Here is a 19082-nt window from a genome sequence, read left to right as displayed (position 1 = left end):
GTAAAACAAAGAAATGCCATTTTCCAAGATGATGAGTAAATCTGCTCCATGCACTCACCTTTTGAATACTCCAAAGTTCTCTTGAGCAAAAATCCATAAAACTCTATTGCTCATTAGTGCTTATTCATATTCAATGAATTTAGCAGGCTCATATGTATTTTTAATTCAAATGTGCATATGCATTGGGCCTACCACTTACCCAGAGGGAATTTACAAGTTATTTGTAAATAACTTGTGGTCATTCCTTGACTTTTCCCCTTCTCTTTTTTCTAGTCCTCCTCATAACCTTTACCACATTAAGATTCTGGGATGGTAGTGGAGACTGCTAGCCTGAATTTTTTAGAATATCAATGAAGTGGTGCTAAAGTGGAAGTCGATAAAAGAGATGGTTTCTATTACACCTTTTTGTGATCCTACATGTTCCTTTTTGGGCTCTACTCTATCATCTATCATACTACGCTTTATGTAGTTCCTTGGAGAGGTCCAGCTCCTGAGCCAGTCTATCAGCCTCCTGAGGGACAGGATGCCTGCCTTCCTGTGTTCCCAGTCCTAGCACCTAGAAGTAACCACAAATGCCAACTGCTATCTCTCCTTGCTAGTTTTCTCTCCTGCTTACCTTTTGTGATACTTGCTTTCTGTAATTGTTTCTCATTTACAGAAACTCCATTTAGTTCTTTTCTAAATCTGCCTGGTCTTTTTTATGATCATAGTCATTATACTTTCAATAACTTTCTTTGTTTCAAAACATTAAAACATACTTATTTTATGTACCATACACAATTCCAGTATCTGTGACATTTGTTTAACAACTTGACAGTACACACTTAATATTTTTAAGAAAAAACAAACTAGGAATGACAAAACAGGGCAGAACCTGGATTCTAGTCTCACCAAAGATACCTGGAATCCCTGAGAGAAATGAGAAGATCACTTTAAGGAATAATAAAATGAACTTCTTGAACATATAGAATGTGGAATTCTTTTCAACCCTCAGGAACCAAGAGCAAAAAGGAAAGCAGATTTGTGAATGTCAGAGCCTTGTGGAAGGGGCAAATGGGAAGCTACTGCTTGAGATAATGAAAAGTTTGGAGCTAGATAGCAGTGGTGATTGCACAATATCATGAATGTACCTAGTGCCACTGAATTGTACACTGTAAAATGGTTTGAATGATCAATTTTATGTTATGTGTATTTTGCCATAATTTAAAGTTTAAAAACTTATGAAAACCTTCTAAGGACCTGGATGCAGAAAACACATCATTGGTTGCATTCGGTGTACACAAAGACAGAATTATAATTTGAACTACATGACAACTTCAAAGGGCATCTCCAAATCTTTTCATCAGAAAGACACTCTGTGGAAGTCAGACGATTGGCAGAGCCCAGGCCACAGTGACTTCGCAAGCACTCAGCCTCCAACCTCCCCTGCCCTCAACCCCATAACCTTCAAGAATGAAACATTCAGATACTAACAAGACATATTTCAAATAGTTTAATTTTAAAAATATTCTATTCAGTGCTAAAATATGTCTTCACTCACTGTTGCCCATTTCCATTTCTTAAACTTTTTTGAAACAAAAAATAAAATCACAAAGTTCAATTAAACATGCAGATTTCAAAGAAAAAGGAACTTTTGAGAAAGTCTTAGCTGAAGGAGTACTGTGGGGGACAGGTACTGTTGTCAGACCTCAATTCTTGCTGGGGCAGTTTGTGGCATGAGTGCTGGGGACCATGGCAGGAGGCAGGGGATGCTGGAATGAAATGTCCAGGTGAAAACAGGGAAAGCTGCATGTGTTTGTTGGGGGAAGGGGATGGTTACGGTGGGGGACAAAGAACTGTCAGCAGCTAGAGAGTCCCTAAGAGGCAAGATAACCTCAGGAATGGGCAGAAGTGCCAAGACAGCAAGAAATCTATAAGGACTTTTCTGCCCTCATGTGGAGAAAAGCCCCTTCCTTCCCAAGTCTCTTTCCAGGCATTCTCCATCAGCAGCCTAGAGGGCACCCAGCCCTATGGGAAAGTCCAGGAATCTATAGTCGCCATTCAAGTTCAAGTAACTCTAGACACTCTCCTCTCTAGAGGGTGCCTTCCACATTTCCTTCCTCTTGTACAAGCGCCAGCAGCTCAGTCCAGAGGTTCTGGAGCAGAGACTGCTACCTGAAGGTGACAGATGAATCTTGGGATGGCTGATACTCCAGCCTACTTGGGGTGCATAAAGGACATGAGTGCTCCTCTTCTCAGGAGCAAGCAGACACAAGTGCCAGGGACAGGGAGATGATGCTACAACCCCAAGTCCTATGTCAGCCTTCCAGCCCAGAAGGCTCCTATGTGCAGGCTCTGGACCCCAGTGCTTGCCCTTACCCCAGCAACACAGCATGGCTAGAACCAGACCCAATAAATAGAGGCGGGGCCAGGAGGAGAAAGGCGCCAGGATAGTGCTAGCTTTCTGATGCTGTCTGCAGCACTGCGGGTTGGTCCACACAGAAGCGTTTCAGGGGTGGAGCAGCTGAGTCTTCCTCTTCCTCAGCAATCTAGGAGCAGCCAGAACATGGAATTATAGGGCCATCTCTCTGAACCAGAACCTCCCCATTCACCCTAATTACAACTCAGAAGCCCAATGCCAACCTTCTTGAAGATAACAAAACGTCTTCCCCTACCTTATAACCCAGAGACACCAGTTTCCCATGCTGCCTTCCCACCCTACTATAGCACATTCACTGTGATAGATGCAATTCACAGAGTCCTTTCTTTCTTCTTAGGAACTGGGAAACCCAAAGTGCCTCCTTACCTGTGTCTCCAGTGGAACTGGTTCTTCCTTAGTGAGGGTAGGAGGTTCATCAGCAACTTCTGAGGCAGGCAGGGAGGGCTCTGAAAAAGCAGCAAGGTAAGCATAAATGCAGGGCCCCCCTCAAGCTGGGAGAGCTTCCCTAAGAGCTATGTAGAGGTGCCTTTGTGAAGAGGCAACATTGCCAGAAAATCAATATATATTATAAGAAATTCTCGGGATATAACACATAGGGAAGTTAGAAGGAATAAAACTGAAGACACCCAGTTCCAGCAGTTACTAGCTATGTGATCCTGGACAAGCAATTTAACCTAAGACTCCATTTCCTTATCTGTAAAACTGTCCAGGAATAGAGATAATAGCTGCTATTTCACAGGGCTTGGGAATTATACCAGGCATTAAACATGGAAAGTATCTCACACAGAGCCTGGCACTCACTTGTGTTGCTTATTTTCTTCCTTCATTCTCTGAGAGGGGAAAATACAACCATTCTCCAAAACAGCCAAAACTGTTAACAAATGGCTTGAGGCTGCCAGGTTCTGTGGCATTTTCTCTAACCTCTTACTCTGAAGTAGAGAAACGTCAAAAGCAAGCAGCAAGGCCCCTCCTAGATCCTCATCTTGGGTCAACTGACACTCACCCTCAAGGATCTCTTGACCCAGAGTAGGGGGCTGGGAGTCATCTGTGCGGAAGTCAGAGGTGTGTGCTGGGCTTAGGGACTCGCTCTGCTGGGGACTGGGGCTCGAGTTGGTGCTGCTATCCACCTTGAGTTGATAGACATCAGACACAGAACTCTGGTTGCTGTTTTCATCTAAAACCAAATAAGAAAAAGGCAACAGATGAGGGTGGTAATTTTTCCTCCAGAGTAATGCAGTACAGAGCCAAGGGCCTGGTATATCTCAGGAAGCAATGGACACACCGGGTACAATGATCACTGTTGCAGACACATCCTGAATCGAAGGCAGATATTCATGGGGCTCCTCTGCATGGCAAATTATCAACAAAGTCTAAGTTAATTAATTTAAGCATTCTCTATTTCACAACACATATTCTAAGCACCAGATGCAGCTAGAATCTTTAGATTTATCAACATGTAGATTTCAAGAAGGTCAGAATATAGTTATTAATCCTTTATTACCCACCAATTATAGCTTAGATCTGGTATTTATTCACTGTCCAGTGAGAGAGAGAAACAGCTGTGCCTTTCAACCTTTCTCACAACAGAAGATGTGTAGAAAATGACAAAATCTTTCTGACACTCTTGGCTATCTGTAAGAGCGGGGAGTCTAGAGGTAGTTAGCTCAGGCCCTTCACCGGCCCAGGCTTCATCTCATGCTTCAAAGACCAAGAGATTCCTATCTGGAAAGCTGTGTGAAGGCTTAAAGTCACCACCTAATTTAGACACATATGTCATCTCCTTCCTCTCCCTCACTTCTAGCACCCAGTCACCAAATCTGATACATCCTTCTGCTCTATCACTTGTATTCATTCCTTCCTCTCCTGCTGCCTTAGTTCAGGCTTCATTATCTCTGGCCTGGCCTCCAGTAACAGCCACCTAACTGCTTTTTCTTCAATCCCACGTACTCCCAGCTGTACTTCAGTCCACTGCCAGCATGATCTAAATCCTTCAATGGTTCCCCTGCTGCCTAAAGGTCCCCAACCTTTTTGACACCAGAGACCGGTGCTCCTATGAGAATCTAATGCCTGATGATCTGAGGTGGAACTGTGGCAGTGATGCCAGCACTAGGGAGCAGCTGCAAATACAGATGAAGCTTCGCTCACTCGCCTGCCGCTCATCTCCTACTGTGCGGATTGATTCCTATCAGGCCACAGACCAGTACCAGTCCGTGGCCCAAAGGTTGGAGACCCCTGGCCTAAAGGATAAATTTCAAACCCCAGTGCTCTCTGGGCAGGAACAAAATGGCCCTATCACAATGTACAATCCTTTCTAATCTCCAGGCTCACAGCCTGTTGTTAGTCCATATACACCCTTGGCTCCATACGGAAGAGCTGCTTCATGCACAGGTGCCTGTTAGGACTTGCTCTTTCTAGTCTTCCCAGAAAGCCCCTATACAAGCCAACATTAAGCTGAAGCATCACATCATCCAAGGAGCCCTGTGTCCCAGGCTCCCTTAGGTGGAAATGACCACTCTCTCTTTTATGCTCCTGCTGTATCCTGTACACTCCTGCATTTTTATTATTTTACATGCCAGTTTTCTTACATTATACCCTATGCAGGCAGGCTCTACGGCTTACTGGTCCTTGAATTTCTTGTGCATAGTACCTGGCACATAGCAGTTGTTCATTAAACGTTCAATGAATGAAAAAGATGAGATCGTGGCCAGAATGAGAAAATGGAGCCTCATACGTCTCCTAGAGTTCTATGATTATTGAACACCCCACACATAGCTAGAACCTTTTCCTTGTATTCTCCTTCCAATACCGCACTGACCCGAGCCAGCAGGGTGGGGTGGGGTGGAGTAAGGGAGAGGAGATACCTGCACACTACCAGTCTAGTTTTGAAGAGAAAGTCGTAAGACCTTTCTAGTCTTTTCTTCTATAAAGACCACAATCTTCTATGCTAAAATGGAAGCTGCACTGTATTATAAAAAGAATAAAGCTCTGTTACTTTTGAGCCTAGGCAAATACTTTTCTTCTCTAAGCATCAGTTTCCTTGGCTAGGGATGATGATAACTGCCTGGTTTCTATCACAGGCTGACATAAGGATAAAAATGAGAAACTAAAGTGAAAGTGCTTTGTAAAGTAATTGCCACACAGGTGTAAAAGATAACATTATGAATGCAGTGCTGACACAGGCAGGATGTTTACTGAAGACTGGTTTCGGAGGCAAACTTATGCTAATTCTGGATAGGCAGATGCCCTGGCTTTGGGTGACCCACTCTAAGGCGCTATCATAAAATATACAGTATAAGAGTTTCTGATCCAGAAAACCAGGAATTAACATGAGGTCTGTCATTACTAGTTATGTGACTTTAGATATGTAACTTCACTTCTCTGAGCCTCAGTTTCCTTAAATGGAAAATGAGGATGCTATCATCTATCTTGCAGGGTTATTGTGAGGTAGAAATGAAGAGACTTGTGTAAAGTGCCTAGCAAGATACCAGCAAAACAGTAGGCACCGAAATGATACACAGAACTATTCTTATTAATAGGTTCATCTAAGTTTTCATTTTCCTGCAAGGAAGACATATGGATGCAACTCACCCTGGAATTCAAGAAGGAGAGAGGAATTGGCTGAAGCATCAGAGGGAAAGCCATTAGGTTCCCGGGTTGCTGAACCATTCGATTTTGACTTTTCTTTCTAGAAAAGGAAAAAAAGAGGAATATGACAGAGCTAAGAAGGACACTCACAGAGAGGGATAATGGTGCTCTCTGAGACACCAGAGAGTTCTGGGTTAGGAATGAACAGGAATAACGACAGCAGTTAAGCATCCAGGTCTCAAGTAATAACAAAATCCTGGACAACGCGTCCCCAAGCCTCAGCATCTCTATTTGTAAAATGGACCTATCTTGCGCTAATATCATGAATCAAAAGTAAGAAGCAGATACGTAGGCTTCCACCAGAGTTTCTTATGGTACTCTTCTGCTTTCTGCCCTGATCAGAATGCTCTATCTGCCACTTTCCTATGTGGACGGGCAAGAAACACAAAATATTCATTTTAGAAAAATTCTTATTTTAGAACAATAGCAGGAAAAAGTAAGTGAAAGAAGACTGGACCTCTGACTGGACAAAGGAAGAAGTCACTTATATGTAATGCAAGAACTTATGGGGTAGAGTCCCCTACTAGCTCTATTCCTGACCAATGAACCCATCCATTTGACATGATCACCCACGTCAACCTTTGCCTATAACATTATTTCCTTCAAGTAGGATGTCAGTTACACGTACTGGGGAACCACAGGGGGAAGGTAAGCTAGCTTGCATCAAACAAGCCCACAAGAAAGGAGAGTTACTAATGAGAGCATCCCAACAGCCAAAAGTTTAAATCTGGGTAATCCCAAATTCATTAATTCATACTGTTTATAATGTCTATTTATTATACATACATTGCACTAGTAATAGTTTTTGTTTGTAACTCTATCTTTACAATAAATTAACTATACACATGTATGCATGTCCTTCCCTTCATTTTTCCTATGCAGACACAATTTTAGTGTAATAACACTTTACCATTTTACTACATAAACTACATAAACGTGATTTTTAACAGCTGCATAATATTCCATATGCCGCAATTTAATCACTTCTCAACTACTGGACATTTAGCATTAACTTATTTAGGACTGTATTTATTGCTACTAGGAATAACACCACAATGCTCAATATTTACTTTTTCCTGGATTATTTTATTCAGATAAATACACACAAAAAAATTCCTTCTAAATCAGAAAATATAAACATATTATTTTTTCTTAAAACACACATTACCATACTACTCTCTAAAAGGATAGGAGCAATATATTTGGTGTACTAGTTTCACAGCACCCATGCCAACATTTGGCTTTATCATTATATTTTTATGATCTCTACTTTATCTTTATTTCAATAATTCTGTGTTCATGTAAAATACATATTCACTATAGAAAATTCTGGAAATACAGAAAAAGAAATGAAAATCACCTGTACGACCAGAAATAAGCTACACATATATTTGTATGAAAATGGATCATGATATAGTATTATAACTTGCTTCCCCTCCCTCATTCACCACATTAAAAACATATTCCTATACCACTGAGTAATCTTCTACATCTTTTTTATAATGGTTACAAAGCTTTACAAGATGAGGGTGCACAATAACTTAACGAATTCTCCACAATAAGATCTTTATTTTGCTTGTAATTTTTAATACTATAAATAATACCTTAATGCTCAACATTGTAATGTACCTTGTACACGTCATGTTTATCTCCCGAAGATTAACTCCTAAAGAAAAAACTTCTAGATCAAAGGGATAAATATTTTGAAAGGCTTCCCTCATCCAGCTTTACTGAGTTATAACTGACAAATAAAACTGTAAGATATTTAAGTGTACATTGTGGTGATTTGATGTATTAATTAACCATCTAGTTAATTAATACATCCATCACTGAAAGCTTTTAACTACGTATACATATATGCGTGTGTGTGTGTGTGTGTGTGTGTAGTCAACTTGACCCGTATAAAGTTTGTGCCAATTTACTCTCCCATCAGCAATGTCCCATTCCCTTGTATCCTTCACATTTTTAATTTAACAATTTGATCATCATCATCTATTTTTCCTAATCTAACAGGTCTATACTCCCTTAGAAGATGGATCACTACCATGGCCCACTAGAGGTACAACTGATAGACCTCAGGGCTCGGCTCAGAAACCAACGCAAACACTGTAAGAAGCTTTTGGGAGAGTCCAAGGGAACTAAATCCTGGGAAAATATGAAATGGGAAATGGCCAGGGACTTATGTGAGAAATGGGTTGGGGCAGGGGACTTTCTAACAGTGTCCTTTCCTCATATATACAGACTACTCAAGAAATTTAACTGCCTGACCTTTGGGCTTTATGGGTAATAGCATCACCAGAGCCAAAGTTGGATGAAGAATAAAAGGTGGCTCTGAGCCCTCCTAACTTTCATCCACCAGCTCCTTGGCCTTGGTAATGACAAGGCAAGATGGCTGCTCCTATATAAAAGTAGCACTAGGGAGACTGGTATTGGGAGGCAGGGAATATGGGAAAGGGGAAAGGCTCAATCCTGAGGCTATAACCCCATCTCTTAAATTCATTTAGAGGAGGAGAAAACCAGAGCTTAGGCTTACATATTCCTCTTAGATATCCACTACTAGCTAAAGCAGCTCAAAGTCCCAAAAGAATAAAGATGAGTGAGCAGAAAAAAACTACCAGACATCGAAGGAAAACAAGTACTGTGAAAGACAAGAAACAGAACAAGCTATACCAGCATGGCAATGGAACAGAAGAATTTAAATAAAACACAGTAAGTCTGCTCAGAAAGATAGTGATACTAGAAAATTGTTTTGAAGAAGAACCGATTGAAAATTTTGGTATAAATAATGCAGTTGTTAAAAAAATTAAGCAAGTAAGTTTAATAACAGAAATAGATACAGCTGGGTTGAGAAATCAGAATACATGAGGAAAGGATAAAGAGATGAAACAAATGAGAGAAAAGTTCAAAAATAGAGAAGCTAGATAGTCTTACAGAAATCCTAGAAGAACAAAGACAAAAGAAAATTCTAGAAGTTTCCAGGAATACAAGCGGATCACCCTTAAAAAGAATCAAGAATTAGATTGACATCAGATTTCTCAACAGCAACACCAAAAGCACAATTGCATAATAGTTTCAAAATGCTGAAAGAAAATAATTTTGAACCTAGAATGTCATATACAGGTAAAATGATCAATTAAACATGAAAGTAAAACAAAGATATTTTCAGGAAGTTTTTTTCTACAAAAGCCCTCTTTGACAATACTCTTGAAGGATGTATTCCAGGAAGAAGAGAAATGAATCTGGAAAAAAAACAATAAAAAGGTGCAAAGGGTTAGTAAATAATTAATAATGTTTACTTTGTCTATTAAGCAATGACTAAAACAAAAAATTTCTGTAAAAACTGAAATAGTTGAACTGAATATCTGATATGACATTCCAGTCAAAACTAAAGACAAGGTGGGGATGGAAGTGGGGGAGGGGTGGGTAAAATGCATTATGGGTGTTACCAGGTTTAGAAGGAAACAGATTTTGATAAGCTTTCTAGGGGAAAATAATAAGTCTTATTAATTTAGAGGTAGCAAATGGAAAAAAAAAAGTAGACCCTTCAAATCAGAAGAAAATGTATTGTCATCATGAGGTGGAAAGAAAAAAAAAGTGTATTATGGGAGAAATTTTTGTCCATATTAATAGAATTTTTAGGTGGTCACATTTTCCCAGGATTCCTGGCCACTAGATATGTCACAGGCTATTACAAATATATATATGTACCGACTTCTAGGAAACTCCTTAAATTCATGAAAATACCATCTGCCACCCTTCCACTCCTGCTGCCTCAAACCTGAATGTGCTAAGTGAATGGCTGGAGCTTGACCTTGGGATACAAGGTCAAAAATGGAGCAGAGGAATGGGGAGTTGTTCAATGGTTTTAGTTTTAGTTTTATAAGATAAAGAGTTCTGGTGATTGATTGTACAATAGGTAAATATACTTAACACTACTGAACTATACACTTAAAAAATATATTTAATGGTATGTGTGTTTTACCACAATTAAAAATAAAGTAAAATCAATAGAGCCATTACTCTCCAAAAAAATTTTTTTAAAAGAAAAGAAAGGTTGGAAGAGCCTGAGTCCCTGGGGACTCCTGGAGCAGAATCGCCACACCAATCCTATACCATAATTCTATTCCTCTAAGAAGAGAGATTTCTTAAGACATTTAAAATTATGAATTATAAAGAAAAATCTTAATTATGTTGTCTACATTAAAATTAAAAACTTGTTACTGAAGGCAGCATAAAGAAAGTGAAAGTCACAGAATGAGAAAAGGTATGGGTAGTATATTATTTAAAGAATTTGTGTCCAGAACACAGAGAATTCCCACAAATCATAAAAGACTAAAACCAAATAGACTTAAACAGGCACTTCCTAAAAGAGGAAACCCAAAAGGCTAATAAACATTGAAAAGGTGCTCAATGTCATTAGTAATTACATAGTCATCAAATTAAAACTATAATGAGATATCTTTACATATAAGTCTAACAATACTAACTGTTGATGAGGACTTGGAGCAGTGAGAACTCTCATGTTTCTGGTGAGAATATAAAATGGTCCAATCACTCACTTGCATTAGCTAGTATAGGTCAAAATACACAGACCCTAAGACACTGTAGGTTCCACTCCTAGGAATATCTCCTAGGAAAACTCATGTACATTTTAAGCCACATGATGAATTAGGAGAGTCACAGGAGCATTGTTCCTATTATCCCAAACTGGGAACAACCCAAACATCCATGTACAGGAGAATCGGAAAGATAAATTATGGTATAGTCCTATAATAAAATCCCATATAGCAACCAAAAACAACAAATAACTCCAAAGACAACATGGATGAATTTTATAAATATAATGCTAAGCAAAAAAAGCAAGACACACAAAAAAACAGACATTTCATGACGCTGTTTATATAAAGTTAAAAATGTTTACAAATGACTAAAAAAGTGGTAAGAAAAGCCAAAGTAGGAGCAGGATTTCCTCTAGAGAAGAGGAAAGTGATGCTGGGAAGAATCACACAGAGGTCTCTGGGAGAGTGGCAATGTTCTATTTTTTGACCTGGGTTCTTCTGACAAGGATATCAGCTTTATATGTATTCGTTATATTGCACATTTATGTTTTATATACTTTTCCGTATGTTTTATATTTGAGATTTTGCAAAACAATTAGGGGGAAAAAATTGGAGACAATCTGGGTATTTTATTACCCAGGGAATGTGTAGATAAATGTGGTAACTGTATATAAAAGAATATAATGCAAGAGTGAAGGTAGTAACTTTTTATAATTATGGAAAGTTCTCAAAAACAAGGATGAACAAAAGAGTAGAAATAGAGATTATAGCACAAAGCTATATATATAGCTGTAAAATTTTTAAATACCAATATGAAAATTTTTTGTTTTTCAAGAATACACAGGTGTCCAAATAAACCCATGGAAGAGAAATTAAAATGGCAAATATACATATAAAACATATAAAAATACACCAAAGTGGGTAGCTAATTGGATAAGAGAAGGAGTCAGCAAACATTTTCTTAAAGGGCCAGATGATGAATATTTTAGACTTTGCTGACCATTAGGTCTTATGGCAACTACTCAAGTATGCTATTGTAACTCAAAAGCAGCCACACAATAAGGAAACCAATGGCATTGCTGAGTTCCAATAAAGCTATACTGACAACACAGGGAGCAGGCCTGGGCTATAGTTCCCTGAGCCCTGGAAAAGAGGAATGTAACCCAGGAAAGGGAATAAAGGAAATAAATAGAAAAAAGAGACTTTGTGTGGACCAATGACAGAGGGTACCTTGAAGTATTTTCAACTCAATTCTGGGGAAATAAATTCCTTTATAATTAAGAAACAATCAAAGAAAGAAAGAAAGAAATCGGTACCTTTTTGTTGTTGGGACTGTCTTCCACACTTACCTCCTTGTTGTCTGTCACAGGAACCCACTTAAATATCCTAAGGGATGTGTCACCCACAGTTACCCACTTTTTCTCCCTAAAAAAGAAGGACACTTCTTAGGACTGATAAAACAATAAAAGACTTTCTGTTCATAACTTGTGCCTTCCTACTTCTCAGCAGATCATTCCTTCAATTTTAAATGCCTTCTAAACTTCTCCATCAAATTACCTTACCCTTCAGTACAAAATCATCCTTTCCAGAAAAACTTCTGATAAATTCCTTTGGCTCTGAACTCTCTACTTGCCACCTTTCTTTACGTACAGTGTACCAAAGCCTTTCTCCCCGCCCCCACCTCACAGACTACACCAATATAGAGTACCAGCACATTTTCAAACGCCAGTATCTACCTGGCATCACTACTTTATTTTCCAAAACTTCAATTTCATCGATACTTTAAAAACCCTATTATACAAGGCCCTGCAGGATACAAAAATGTATAAGATATGGTCCCTACCTTGGGAGCTCAAAGGACTGAAAAAGATAAGAAAATCACTGTAACACATGAAGGCAATGAAGTTGAGAAGAAGGCTGAAAGACAAAGTAAGACTAGGATATATCCCATGAAGGGGAAAACTCCTGACCCCTGTGGAACTCTGGGTTGAAATACGACTCCATTTAAAAATAATTGCAGGACAGGATGCTTCCAGCGAACAAAACCGAGCCTTACACTGGCTTCTGGAACAGGTGAAGACCAAGCCATGTCATGACTGCTATAAGGTTTTGTTTTTTTTTTTATTTTTACACAGAAAGTAATTTATGAGATAAGCCTTAAAAATGAGTAGCTTCTTCCCCCCCCCAGGCACATATCCAGAGATAGGCAAGTGACATTCTTGAATAAGACAGTTAAGAGGTGGAGAGCCTGGTGTATGACCTCAAGTTTCAGGTCCAAATTTGAGATTACAACAAAGCAAAAAAAGTAACTCTTACTATTGTACTGATGATGCTGTTCAGCAAATGACATCACAGAAATATAAAGAGGGACTGTGATGTAACAAAATATTGGATATTGAAAGTTAATTCCTGGACAAAATACTCCATTTCCTCATTTATTCAACAAATATTTAATACACAAGACCCTGTGCTAGGCCCTGGACACACAGAGAACAAGATACACAGTCCCTATCCTCACAGAGCCTGCATTCCAGCTGGAAACAGATATAAAAGAACCCATTTCACAATATGTCACTTTATCATTAGTAACTTTATCAAACTGTCATTTTTGTAGGTTAAAAAGTCAAATATGAGAAATGTCTTACAGTTCAACCTAATACAGTTGTAGAAAGTTCTATGCGGGGGACTTTAATAGATCGGAGATCTTGAAGTGTCCCTAAGGAGACAACTTCTGCGCTGAGCTGCGAGTTAACTAGGCAAGGGGGAAGTGAGGGCAGAGGAAGGATACCAGGCAGCTGAAACTGCAGTGTGGCTCCAAGTGAAGGTGACCAGCGTGCTGGGAAAGAGGGCACTCTGAGTCAGGCAGGTGAGGCAGGCAGTACTGGGTTTGGTCCTTTAAGAGCAATAAGTCCCTAAAGCATTATTTTCTAAGCAGGGGAGTGCTATAAGATTTGCACTTGAAAAAAATGAAATCACTCTGCGCGCAATGTGAGGAAATTGACCAGGGAATGAGAGAGCTGAAACAGGGAAATCATAGAGGCTGATATGGTGTGCCAATTCTTAGGTTTCACAAAATAACCTAGGAGGATTAGATTTAGAGGGAGAAAAATCATGATTTAATGTTTATAATGGGCCCCAACTATATACAAAGCCCTTAAATATAAAGAGATATGGAACTTGATTTTGTGGCGAAATGGACAAATAAACATGCAAATAATGTCCAAGGTAACGAAGGCCTGTAAAGGAGGTGGAATGTGAGGGGCAGAAGAGCTTGGGGAAGGCTTCCTGGAGGGAGCTAACAACGGCCCAGCTTTTAAAATTATTGGTAATCAGAGAAAAGCACTCAGGAAGCTGGCGCAAGTAGTTGGCTGTGAAACTTTACAGTGATAGTATAACGTAGTTCCTGATATAAAAGAGGCGGTCAACCGGCGCCTGTAATGAACGTTATATGAGCCGTTTACAAACGACAGGTAGGACTCGACTTCTATACTAACAGCTTCCAGAGCACCAAGAGACAACGCCTACCTAGCTCGCAGAGTGCGGGCCGGTATTAGAGGAAAGAAAGGGTTTTGATTTCGATGACCACGTTTGCTTCTCGTGGCAGGCAGGTACCGAGAACCTCTCACCAAACTTAAGACGAGTTGAAACGTACAGCGCTCATTCTGGAGGACGGAATATACTCAGGCTGTTAGCTAGTATATGGGACAGTTCACAAAGCAAAAGGCTCCAAAGGCGGGCGGACACCAGGACGAAGGGCAGACACCAGAACGAAGCCCGCACCAGGACCGGTGCGAGGAGATCATTCCTTGGGCCAGCACGACCGGAAGCCTGCAGCTCCTGAGCGACGCACCGCCCACTCGCAGGTGGGCAGGGCCACGAGCCGGTAGAGCCGCTGACTGGTCGCAGCCGTCGCGCCCTCTGACCTCACGCCGATGCGAGCTGCACCCTCCTCCCGCCTTCTCCAGCTCCCCCTCCCCCCAAGCGCCTGCCAGTCGACTCCCATCCCGCCTGCCAGTCCGGCGCTCTTCTGGGCCCGAGCCAGTGACCCCTGCCAGCATCCTCAACCCGGCCCCTCACCATTTCCGCACTTTCTCAATGGCCGCCATCACCTTCTTGATGTCGTCCTTGGCCCGGCTGCGGGTCTCGGCCCGGACCGACCGGCCTGACATGGCGGCGGCGGGAGCGGCGGGGGCCGGGGCACTGCTCCCAAGACGCGGGGAATCGCGCGCCTCACGCGCCGCCACCCGCCCTCAGCAGCAGCGTCACCGCGGCGGTCGCCCCCACTGTGCGCGCGTGCGCGACGAAGCGCGCGCACCCGCCCGCCCCTTGGGGCTCGAGGTCTCAGCGCGCCTGCGCGCCCCGCCCCAGGCTTCCCTCCCTAGGTGCCCCAGGAGTCCCGTAGGTCCCCAGGCAGGCCGGGTTGCGCAGCGAGTGGGTGGCATGTGCTGTGGCCAGCGCGAGGTGCGAGGTGCTGCCAGTGGTATCCCTGCTTCTTTCCCAGGGGGTTTGGAGGTCAGCAGCTTCGTTCTTTGGTCGGGGTTGCCGCCTGTGTTATGGACTTAACCCTAATGGGACCGCGGTTCTGCACGTTCCTCTCTGCCCTTCCTGTCTAGCGTCCTAGCCCCTCGGATACATACCGCTGTTCTCCACCCACAGAGAATTACACACCTTCAGTGCGCCTTCCGATCTTGCACACACCTGTTCCCCACTTGATGAATTGACCACTTACTTACTCTTCCAACATCCAGTTTGAACTCAGAGAAGCCTTCCCCTGATATCCTGGGATTCCACTTTGTTCACAATTAGCGCTCTACTTTACTGTCTTATTTAATTCAGCAGTCGTTAATTAAATGATGCCTGCGTTGTACAAGGCTAAGTTCTGCGGACAAAATCTGGGTGGTTTTTTTTTGTTTTTTTTTTTCCCAAAGAGCTTTCAGTTTAGTAGAACAATCAAACCGGAAACGGATTTAAAATACTATTTTATAAATGCTAGGCAAAGGAAAGTACAAGGGACTATGACAATCCTAATCTAATTGAGGAGTGTACAGAGGCTTCTGGGGAAAAAATGACCTTGAAGCTGACTTCCGAAAATAGAGTAGGTGTAATTGCCCAAGGCATAACTGTGTCCACAGACATTGTAGATGCTCAATAAGTGTGAATATTGAATCGTCAGTATACCTCCCACCAGACAGGTATTTATTGATGCCTGCAGTATGCAGGAAGGGTCCTGTAGCAGCCTCTTCAGGAGACGAAGGAAGCAGGTGACAATTTACATAGGTTGGTAGTGGCTACTTCTCTCACCTTTAAAGAAAATTCTTCTTGTTTACTCCAGAGAATTGCCTAGCTAACCCTGAACTTCACACAGCCTCTGACTATGTTCAGCCTTTCATGATGAACCAACATCATGGCTTAATAAGCATATGTCTTCTTGCTAGTGAGAGGGCCAGGAATAGTGTCTGCCTGACTGAGGAAGAATTGCTGAATCAGCATGTGAGGAAAGGGATGATTCTAGAAATAATGGAATCAGAGGTGGCAGGCACATATGTTTCTCAAACCCAACTGATCCAAAATAATACAAGTGCTGCCTGAGCACCTGCTATATGCCCTACAGCAGTGGACACTGTGAGTGACACAAAGATGAGTAAGACATACTCCCTGCCCTTGAGGTGAGAATAAGGAAAAAGCAATAGGAAAATAAAACACAAGGTGTAACATGTTAAGTATCGTGAGAGAGGCCAGCTCTCTAGACCTCCTCAATTCTGTTCATAGGTCCTCCTGTTCTAGGTACACAGCCCAACACTGGCAGTCTCTCTCATTCTTTTACATGTCTTGGCCAGCCTCTTGGCTGAGGTTTCTTGCTATAGCTTCTCTCTACTACATAGTTCCCTGCTTCCCGCGGCTGCACTAGCCTCCTGCATCCACCCCTCCTGAAGCCCACCCTGCCAGTCAGTCACCTTTTTTAGGCCATCTTTTGTACTGAACACCCAGTGATCCACCTGTTTCCTGCCCAAGTCTGCCCACCTGGCCCTACATTCCCCACTTCACTTCCACTGGAGCTCTCTCTGCCTAAAACAATGATCAAAGTAGGCATCTACCAACTCTGCCCTACAGGCTACACGAATGTCCTCTGTTGACATACTTTTTTTAAAAATCACACCTCGACATTTTCTAGGTGAAAGCTTTATGCTAGATACTGAGGGGGATGCAGAGATGAGCCTGGCCCAGACCTTACCTTGGGCAACTTGCATTTGAGGCAGTGGCTTCTCTTCTCAGAGTAAAAGCTACAGTGGACTATAATGTCCCATCTGTTCCCACACCTCCTCCAATTAATTCTCTGACTTCACCTACAATTCTACTCTTTGCTGTTTGTGCTCCAACTACACTGGCCTCCTTGCTCATCTGAAAACACCCAGTAAAACTCCTGTCTCAGGGTCTTTATTTTGTAGGTCCCTCCACCTGGAACACCCCTCCTCCATATATTTGCATGGCTCATTGTCTCACCTCCTTCAGGTCTTTTTTAGTCAAGTGTTATCTTCTCAATACAGCCTTCCCTAGCCACCCTAAGACTGCAGTATCTATCCCACATATACTGTATCCCCTTCCCCAATTAATTTTTCTACAGAGCATTCATCACCAGCTGAAATACTTTACTTGCCTATCTTGCTTATTTTCTGCCCTCCTTCTAGTAGTTCTATGAAGGTAGCAACGTAATCCATTTTGTATTGTTCACTGATTATCCCTAGCACCTAGAACAGAGCCTGACACACAAATAGATGCTCATTAAGTATTTGTTTAATGAATGAATGCCCAGCCTCAATGTTTCCCCTTTCATGAAGGCTTTCCCAGATCATTTCATATAGGAGGAAGGACACCTCCCTCCCCTAAACTTCCCTCCCACCACAGGACCCTGAACACAATCTACATTACACTCAGAGGCAGGGATTTCCAGGGCAGGCAAGAGAAGCCATCCTGAAGACCACATGACACTGGGTGGATGTCCTTGTATGTTCCTGAAGATCACATGTTTAATCTCAAATATGGAGTTCTTTTACTTGTTCATTTGCTCTTTATTATCTGCTGTCCCCTGAAATGTCAACCCTTTGAGGGCAGGGAACCCATTGTCAGGTTCACCAACACATCCTCAATGCCTAGCACAGCACTTGGCACAGAGGAGGTACTTAATAAAAAGTTATCAAATGAATGAATAAATGAACACCATTCTTTCCCACAGATTCTCTCTAGGTCACGAGGGTGGAGCTCTCATGAATGGTATTTGTGCCTTTATAAAAGGGACCCAACGTTGTGGCGCGAATGATTCTGAGACCCACGGAGCCAATTGAGATTAATTATGAGCCTTTATTAGCCGGCTGGCGACTGACTCTCTACCATGCAGGGTTAGAGGAGATCAGCCCCGAGCTTCTATAGGAGGCAGCTTATAAAGCCTCCTACTACATCCTTGAATAAGCAGATTACAAGAAGCAGAAGTTAGCCTTACAAAGATAAATGTATCCGGGGAACTCTCAGATCAAACAGGGCCTAGTAGACAGTTTTATTATTTTCACTTTGGAATGTTGCACTTCTCCTGGGGCTGGTGCCTGGAGATATCACCTCCCTGTGACTGAGTTACTGCTTGCACCTGGAGGTACTGCCTCCCTGAAACTGGAGAATTTCCACTTTTACATTCCCCACTGGTTTTCGTAGGAATTCAAACTATTGAATCTTCAACCTGGAGTGGCTGGTAATGAGTTCTGAGGACCAAGAGTTTTACTGCCTGTACCCGCTTCTTAACATAGGCAGTTATCTAATTAATTACACAGGGCCCAAACGAAAGGCCCAGGAAGACTAGAATAAGGGGGCCTGTGATGGCCGTAAGGAGAGTTGTTAACCAAGAGGTATTATTAAAAAGTCCTTCATACTAAGATTCTCCGTGCCTAAGTCGTTCTTCTCTGTCTTTAACCCTCTGTCTTACTAGCGCTAGGCTGTCTCATATAATTCCAGAATGGTTGGCATAAAAACAGCAAGTTTCACCTAGTGTTATGCAAAGACCTCCTTGTTTTAGGAACAGAAGGTTTAGTCCTCTTCTGTTCTGCAGGACTACTTTAGCCAGGGAGTTGATAGAGGTCTCAAGGTGATTGATAGAATTTTCAAGAGTTGATAGGTCTTCATTAATTTGTTGGCGTAAGGCCTTATAGTTGGAACTTCCCGTAACAAGGGCTGCTGTTCCTATTGCAGCAGATCTTGCTATTCCTATTCCTATTAAAAGGGGAACTAAAATAGAGACCCTTTTCACTCTGGCCTCTAGATATTGGAAGTGCTTTTGCCCCCCTCCCCCCCCCCATCAGAGTAAAAGTAGACCTGAGGAATGACATGAACTAGGACACGGACACAAAATCCGGCATTTTTTCTCTAGTAGTTAAGGTTGATGAGGATTCCTTCTTACGTTATTAATAGCAATTAAT

The 19082-nt window shown here is 41.9% G+C and overlaps 1 protein-coding gene across 2 annotated transcripts; it reads right to left on the bottom strand.

The window, feature by feature from the left end:
- Positions 1–1475: 1475 nt before the first annotated feature.
- BCL7B (BCL tumor suppressor 7B) lies at positions 1476–14946 on the bottom strand. 2 transcript variants are annotated; one of them, XM_011371530.1, is made up of 6 exons: positions 14701–14946; positions 11973–12048; positions 6008–6104; positions 3423–3593; positions 2786–2865; positions 1476–2528 (listed from the first exon to the last, which is right to left on the bottom strand). In XM_011371530.1, exons 1-6 carry the CDS (start codon positions 14790–14792, stop codon positions 2436–2438), a joined length of 609 nt encoding a protein of 202 aa, XP_011369832.1. In that variant the 5' UTR covers positions 14793–14946; the 3' UTR covers positions 1476–2435. The 2 variants fall into 2 exon arrangements, with proteins under 2 accessions (XP_011369832.1, XP_023393278.1); XM_023537510.1 differs by having other exon boundaries at positions 1477–2528; positions 11940–12048; positions 14701–14926.
- Positions 14947–19082: the final 4136 nt, after the last annotated feature.

This window comes from Pteropus vampyrus, unplaced genomic scaffold (genome assembly GCF_000151845.1).
Source record: "Pteropus vampyrus isolate Shadow unplaced genomic scaffold, Pvam_2.0 Scaffold193, whole genome shotgun sequence".
In the NCBI taxonomy this organism is placed as follows: Eukaryota; Metazoa; Chordata; class Mammalia; order Chiroptera; family Pteropodidae; genus Pteropus; species Pteropus vampyrus.
Note: the sequence above shows the minus strand (reverse complement) of the source record. Positions and strands in the feature narration are given on the sequence as shown.